General features: G+C 42.6%; 2 protein-coding genes across 31 annotated transcripts in view; one reads left to right on the top strand and one right to left on the bottom strand.

Annotated features, from left to right (window-relative positions):
* Nucleotides 1-1,886: 1,886 nt before the first annotated feature.
* LOC143006004 (E3 SUMO-protein ligase ZBED1-like) lies at nucleotides 1,887-4,727 on the bottom strand. 4 transcript variants are annotated; one of them, XR_012964179.1, is made up of 4 exons: nucleotides 4,107-4,727; nucleotides 3,681-3,775; nucleotides 3,476-3,553; nucleotides 2,175-2,416 (listed from the first exon to the last, which is right to left on the bottom strand). XR_012964179.1 is itself a non-coding variant. In XM_076157307.1 (2 exons), exons 1-2 carry the CDS (start codon nucleotides 3,308-3,310, stop codon nucleotides 2,100-2,102), a joined length of 1,137 nt encoding a protein of 378 aa, XP_076013422.1. In that variant the 5' UTR covers nucleotides 3,311-3,469; the 3' UTR covers nucleotides 1,887-2,099. The 4 variants fall into 4 exon arrangements, 1 of the variants encoding a protein (XP_076013422.1); XR_012964178.1 differs by having other exon boundaries at nucleotides 3,693-3,775; XM_076157307.1 differs by lacking the exons at nucleotides 3,476-3,553; nucleotides 3,681-3,775; nucleotides 4,107-4,727 and adding an exon at nucleotides 2,491-3,469 and having other exon boundaries at nucleotides 1,887-2,416.
* A 1,245-nt stretch (nucleotides 4,728-5,972) lies between these two features.
* LOC143006384 (uncharacterized) overlaps nucleotides 5,973-7,229 on the top strand; it is a 160,196-nt gene continuing 158,939 nt past the window's right edge. For 7 of the 27 annotated variants that reach the window (XM_076157826.1, XM_076157824.1, XM_076157828.1 and 4 more), the window contains exon 1: nucleotides 5,974-6,095. Coding sequence is in view for 10 of the 27 variants with exons in the window: in XM_076157816.1 (XP_076013931.1) it covers nucleotides 6,210-6,227; nucleotides 6,603-6,736 (152 nt within the window). In the remaining 17 variants the exon portion in view is untranslated. Of the gene's footprint in view, nucleotides 6,228-6,557; nucleotides 6,737-7,229 lie in introns of those variants that run through there. The other 20 variants (XM_076157817.1, XM_076157815.1, XM_076157823.1 and 17 more) reach the window with 8 other exon arrangements.

Genomic DNA, 7,229 nt, shown 5'->3' with positions numbered 1-7,229 from the left:
CAGTCCCACTCCCTTGAGTTCCCTTCGACTTGTGCGTGTGGAAATGCCCTTACTTTCACCATTAAACATAGCCCTGAGTTCTACCGTAGTTTTTCTGCGATTTGATTTCACCAAACGTTTAAGTGATCGCCTATCACGATCAGTAAGGATATTTTTCCGACCACATTTCTTCCTCGAAGATGATGCTTCCCCACTATCTTTCTAGTTTCTAATAATGCGTTGGACAGTTCTTAACCCAATTTTAGTCATTTCTGCAATCTCCTTAGATGTTTTCTCTGCTTGATGCATGCCAATGATTTGACCCTTCTCAAACAGACTAACATCTTTTCCAAGACCACGGGATGTGTCTTTCGACATGGTTGTTTAAGAAATGAGAAGCTACTCATTGCATCAGTTGGGGTTAAATAACTTGTTGCCAGCTGAAAGATAATTGCCCATGCAGTAATTGTCCAATAGGAGGCTCTTACCTATTTGCTTAGTTAAATCCAGGTGGCGACTTTTTTTTTGGCCAGGCAGTGTATCCTTCACATCTGAAACCACCTGATCTCCCTGTGCCTTCACCTGTGCCTCCACCTCTGACTGTAGATTTGTCTCACTCTGATGACCTACAAAGGATGCAGAAACCCCTTGTGACACTCTCAGAGCAAGTTCAGCAGCTACAACTTCAGGGACAGCATCAACGACGCGACACCCGACAAAGATCACCAGACCCTGGATTTCTCTTACGGGACCACTCACCTGACCATCGACGAGGCGGTGGTCGTTTTTCCTCTTACGAAAGATACAGAGACCCCTCTTATGAAAGAGACCACTACTTCAGACGAGACCCTACCTACAGATCTCAAGGACATGAGGAATATCATGACGAACACAGAAGTTCTCCACACGCCACGGCTCATCTGAACGTCATCTACGTGGTTACAGCCCTTCAGCTAGGGATTACCCTCAGCGTGGTCACTCTCCTGAACATTGGGGGTTAAGACAATGTTCTCCAAGTCCTGGATATGTAAGTTTCCATTCTCCAAGGATAATCAGGTAAACTACCAGTGGACAATCGTAGAAACACACAAATGCTGATGCTATGTCAAGCATTCCCCATTCAAGGCCTGATACGCCGATTACAGAGGACATCAGTCCTGCTTCATCAGATTTCCGTTTTGTTCCTGCCACACTGGAATCTCCACCTCCAGTGCAGTCAGTGGGCACCACACAATCGGCAGCCCAATTGTGTTCATCACAGATAGCAGTGGAACACAAGGATACAGGTCTGGGTGACTTCCATCATACTTTGGCTAATGATGGAAAAGACATTGTGCATGAACAACTGAGAGACCCTGTGCTCTCTGAACTGCAGAAATGGGTGCAGCAAAACAAAGGTCCATACCTCCAACATGTTAAAGGCAAAGCTCTGAGAACATTGTGGTGGCAATTTCCAAGGATTACATTTTGTGATGAGTTACTTTGCCGGGAAACTCATATTGCTCCAGGAAAATCTGTGTATCAGGTGCTTATCCTAATGTAACTTTGAAATTTTGCAATATAAGAATTATGTCCAAAAACTGCTTTTAATTTGTATTTCATGGCTCTGCAGTCATCTTGGTTGGAGCTGGCATGCTATCCCAGTAACTGAACGCAGCACCACCCAAGTGCGTGGGCAACAATTTAGCCAAACTGTCGTCATCACAATTAGGATTAGCTTCCACAGCCACCTCATGACATCTACACCACTGTGAAAAACCTTCTTTACCATCTCCTAGTGATGGGTCGATGAGGCGTCATGAAGCGTTTTGACACATTGCCAAACTGTATTGATACTGTGTCGATACTGTGTCACTGAATACTGACACCTGCTGGACCTTAAAAATCCCTACAGGCAACCTAGTTGACAGACTCAACTGACACTGATTTCATGACCTAGTATATACAATAAAATAATTTAAGTCATTGTATTTTATATTGTATTATTTCATATCCATTTAAATTTAAAATATCTTTCATATTTTTAGATACAGTCAATAAATAATGTGAACATGTATCATAACGTGAACATCTAAGTGAACGTGTTGTGAATGAGGATGCTTGAGGACTGGGATTCTTTTTTACAAATTTTTATTCAAAAAAATAAGTTGTTCCAATATCTTAAAATTTAGTCTGTTCCGCTTTTTAGAGACAAGTTCTCCAGCTGTTGAAAACACTCGCTCGCATGGCACAGATGAGGCTGGAGTGCAGAGAAACTGCAAAGCAAGCCGGAAGAGGTGTGGGAATGTTGCCTTTTGGTTGTCCCAGTATTGTAAAGGATCCTGGGACCTGGCAATATTGCCCTCAGCCAGGTACCTCTGCACCTCTTGAATGGCGTCAGCTGTGGCACTTTTGGCCTGCCTGGCCACTTCGCTGTCCAAATGTTGCCAAAGGTTATCTAAAAAACAACAAATTGGCATTTTAGTACACGATTTCCAAACAACAACAAACAAATAATGCTGAATAACATGCCTGAAGTGGGTGCAGACAGCTGTTGTGCAGACGGTCCTGGCTGGGGCTCATTTGTGCGTCTATAATCGATTATAGACGCACATTCTGAGCGCAGTCTACTGACTGCCTCATTGCATTTGGAAGAACTGCGGAACCCGAATGATTTAAATCTGGGGCCTAGAAGTGTTGCTAGGGTCAACACACTTAAAGACTCCAGATTGGAAGCAGTGTCTGTGACTCGACGCTTGAGGTGTTCATGTAGGTGTATGGCTGCCTGTGTGCGCAAGTCTGAAGCATTACACTCAAGTGCAAGATAGAGCATTTTCATCATCAGGATGACCTTTGACCCTGACACTCGCCTCTCTTCAGACAACTCCACTGTAGCTTGATGGAAAGGAGCAAGCACAAGAAGTGCTTCTTCTATGATGTTATACTCATCAGCTGTAAGTGGAGTTAAATCTGTTTTAAGAGAGGTCAGAGATACCCACACTGGTTCCCTCTCATCATGTAGCCTTGACAGCATTTCATAAGTGCTGTTCCAGCGTGTTGGCACCTCATTGATGAGTTTCAGGGTTGTTCGTCCCATCTGCTGCTGCACTTGAGCAAGCTCCTCCTTGGCTGTAGTGCTTGATCTAAAGTATGTGACAATGTGCCTAGCTTTGTGTCTGATGGATGTAAGTGTGGGGATCTGATCGCATGATTTCCTAACTAATAAATTGAGACTATGTGCAATGCAAATTGAGTGTCGAATTTGGAGCTGTCTAGTGGATGCTATCATGTTGGGTGCTGCGTCAGTCACAAGACACTTTACTTTATTGGTTATGGCCCAGTCCTCCATCATGCCCCTTTTGACTTGGGCCAAATTGCCGGCAGTGTGACTTTGTGGAAAGTATTGCACTCCCAACACAGATGTACACAACTGCAAATTCTCATTTATTTAGTGACAGGTGAGCGCCAAGTAAGCCTCCATGTTGACAGATGTCCACATGTCAGCTGTTATACTCACTGCCACAGCTTGCTGTACTTCCATTTTCATTCGTTCCCGTTCCTCCGCATACTTTGAGGCCACCATTTGTTTGATGCTCTGAAAATGACACCAAGTCAAACCGAAAGCAAATCAATATATTTAAATTCAAGATTAAACAAATTGGATATATCAACTACTACTTTAGATCATTTCCACACAAACCTTTCTGGTTGGCAAAACATACATATATACATACTTCATTCTCAACAACGCTGAGGGGCTGGCAGTCCTTGACGATGAAATTCACAAGCGCCTCATCCAGGAACTGCTTCCTGGAAGCTTGATGGTTAAAAATTAGGTAAAGAATAAATTAATAGTAATTAATTATCAATAAAACAACTGTGAGTAAGTTGTGGCTGTATAGCTGAGTTGATCCTGGGTGTATCTTGGACTTCATTTTCATGCCTAGCCCTATAATGCCTCAGCATTGAGGAGGTGCTTTTATTTAGGTAAGACAGTTCTGTCGCACAAATGCGACATTTAACCTGCAGAAAATAATATGAATGAATAGTAAACTAAGAGTCACTTTGAAATTAATTTGAATTCAGATAGATCAAGTGGAAACTCCGAGAGGAACACGATGAAACAACAAGGAAATTAAAACAAATACCTTCTTTTCCGATACGAGATCAAAATGGTCCCACACGGCGGAAATCTTTCTTTTGGCCTGTGGCTGCTCCATAGTTCGTGATGACTTAGTCGATTTACCGAAAAAAATCAGAGATTCTTTTGGCAGATGCATCCCGTTGACAGATACGCTTCCTTATAAACACAATTTGGCGCGTCAATGTCAGTTCGAAACAGTACCTGTATCGTTCGCGTGACTTCCTGAATGCGATACGTGCACCGACACGGGGTTTGCTCTGTGAGCTCGACGCATGCGCCGACGCATCGGTGTTTCCGGACCCATCACTACGGCATCTCCCATGAAAACATGAGGGAAGAATCCTTCCCAGTGTTGAACTGTAGCGAATGGGGCTGATTGAAAAGGCATACACACTCACGGAGTTTCTTCCGAGTCCCAAAAGTGTGACGGAGCTTCGTCACGGCAATCAAACAATCCGCATACCCGCTGCCACCAGTATAAAGACCGATATTATTAGTATCTTCGAGGGTCTTCTTCTTTGGGTCGGTGTCAAGCAAGGCAGGGGACTACTTCTCCTTCTTTTGTCTTTATCAACTCGGCAGTAACAGTGCTCCATCACACACATCCACTCTCACCTTCGCGCCACTCTCCTCTCTCGTGCTTTGCCTAAATCACTCCCCCATCCTTAGCACTTTACAATTAACGTTCCTATGAACAGATAACTAGTCCCTTATAAATGAATTACAAACTAAAATACATTTTGTAAATTAGAATATTAAATGAAATACGACTATCAAAGATGTACAACTCAATAAATGAAAATAAATCTCATCTTAGAACAATAAACTGACTTGATTTCCAAATATTTTTATATGAGAAATCTGTGACGTTTCCCACAGATGAGAGCTGGTTGTAGATTATATTCTCTGTAAAATTCAACCTCGGTGTAATGTGTTATGGTATTGGGAACAACAATGACTGGAGGAATATTAAATCAAAACACAAGTGGAGTGTGAGCCACTTAAAGGAAGTGATTCATGTGTTTGAAACAATTCTCTTCGTCTTTTGTTTATTTCATGCAAACATCAAAATTGAGCAATATGAGGAGCTGCCACATCCATAATCCCTGCTGCAGGTCCACTTTCCTTGATCATCCAAAACAAAGCAACATTGCATACATTCTCGTTCCTGCTTCTGGGCCACAGCTGAAACTTATTGACAGATGTAGCAGTTGGGAAGGATCTGTACAACAAGGAAATAGAGGGCAGATCACTGTACTCTACGTCCATTGGTTTGGGAGTATCAGGAACTGGCTGCTTTCATTGAGCAGGTGGCAGGTGCACTGTGGGTCCACGTCAGTTCACTTCAGTTGATGTTTGTGGTTTGGACAGTAGGTGGTGCTGCTGCACAAACACGGAGCTCAGATTACAACACAAGGAAACTCTCCTGTTCCAATATGGAAGCACATCGACAAGGGCTTTTCTTCTTTCTTTTTTTTGGGTTTAATTTTTAGCTTTCAATAGGGAATTTTATGAATACTAACATTTGGTTCCCGTTATCTTGCTTTATTTTGTCGGGACATTATGGAGTCATAAACCTTGCATACAAATCTGTGTACATTTATAATTCCCCACTATGAACTACATCACAGCCTGTAAGATTAAACGATCCCAACATCAAATCTACAGAGCCTGAACTTCTGTTTGTAATTACTGTCTAATCCTGCTCAGTGTTGGAGGAACAATCAGCTCGAAGTACAAATCGAAGTGTAATCAAACTATCCTAAACAAACATTAGTCACGCCTCTCTCTCTCTCTCTCTCTCTCTCTCACACACACACACATTCGCATGAAGAACATGTCATTTACGGTAAATGTAAAAGTGGGAGGAGCTCTTTACAGGGTTTGTGTTTTGCAGTAACAGGAAACGCGCAGCCACTGGATTCCAGCCAGGCTCCATTACAAGACGGACGACCAGAAGGCGGAAAAGAAGAAGTCTGTGAGCGACAGCAGGGTAAGTGATACTGCAAAATACTTATTTATACTGGGATAGAGGTTAAATGGCAGATTGGTACAGAAAGAGTGGAAGCTGCGTGTTCGTCTTACCACAGAAGCTGATTTAAAAACAATGAAGATGAAAGTGAAAGTAAGTTTGACTGAAAGAATGGAAGGACATAAAGATTAATGTCACTTTGAACTGTGTTGCGCTTTGGTGTATGTGTTTGTGCGTTCTTGTGTCAAGTCAAGTGAACTTTATTTGTAAAGCCCAATAAGAGAGAGAGAGAGAGAGAGAGAGAGAGAGAGAGAGAGAGAGAGAGAGAGAGAGTAGTGCAATCTTGTCATTTAGGCTCTCTCTCTCTCCTGGTGCAGTAGTTAGTAGTTCATGCAGGTAGTTAGGGGAGCAGTCCTGTTAAGTTGATGATATTCTCTCTGTGTGTGTGTGTGTGTGTGTGTGTGTTCTGTTCTGTTCTTTAAGAGCTTTTTGTGTCTGAAATGTTTTTCCTGTTTGGCTTAAATCAAGAAGATGAGTGCCTGCATGGATGAAGAGGAGGATGGAACAGGATCTGTTGCATCAGTCTGTGTGTCCATGAAGAGTGACAGGTCCATGATAGATCCTCCAGTATTCAGTGAGGGACCTGGACCCTCAGACACAAAGTAAGAGCTCTGTTTATCTGTTACAGGAATTTTCCTGCATTGGGAATTCTTTGGTAGTTTCTTAAAAACCTCTTTTGCATTTGAAATAATGGATTGAAGTTAGATGAGTAAGAAGCAGCCCAGACAATGTTACAGTCATTTATTTAAGGATAGATAGATAGATAGATGGATAGATAGATAGATAACTTGTATAAAGACAACTCTGTATTAACACACCAAATTATTCATAATTACATACCTTAGTGACCTGTGCATCCAAAACAAATGGAAATAGAGGAGGTGGGTGACGGCTCAAAGAGCATGTTCATGAGGTCCAGCACTGCCTACCACATTGATGAAGATGGGAGAGTTCCGCCCCCACTCATTGCCTGCTTGTGTAACATGAACCTGTGCCGGGTGCAGATCACTCTACTCTACATCCATTGGTTTAGGAGTATCAGGAACTGGCTGCTTTCATTGAGCAGGTGGCAGGTGCACTGTGGGTCCACGTCAG

Source organism: Genypterus blacodes, unplaced genomic scaffold (assembly GCF_046128005.1).
Source record: "Genypterus blacodes isolate CSIRO-AG114 ecotype Tasmania unplaced genomic scaffold, CSIRO-AGI_Gbla_v1 ptg000073l_1, whole genome shotgun sequence".
Classification (NCBI taxonomy): Eukaryota; Metazoa; Chordata; class Actinopteri; order Ophidiiformes; family Ophidiidae; genus Genypterus; species Genypterus blacodes.
The sequence above is the reverse complement of the archived record's forward strand: the minus strand, read 5'-3'. Positions and strand labels throughout refer to the sequence as shown.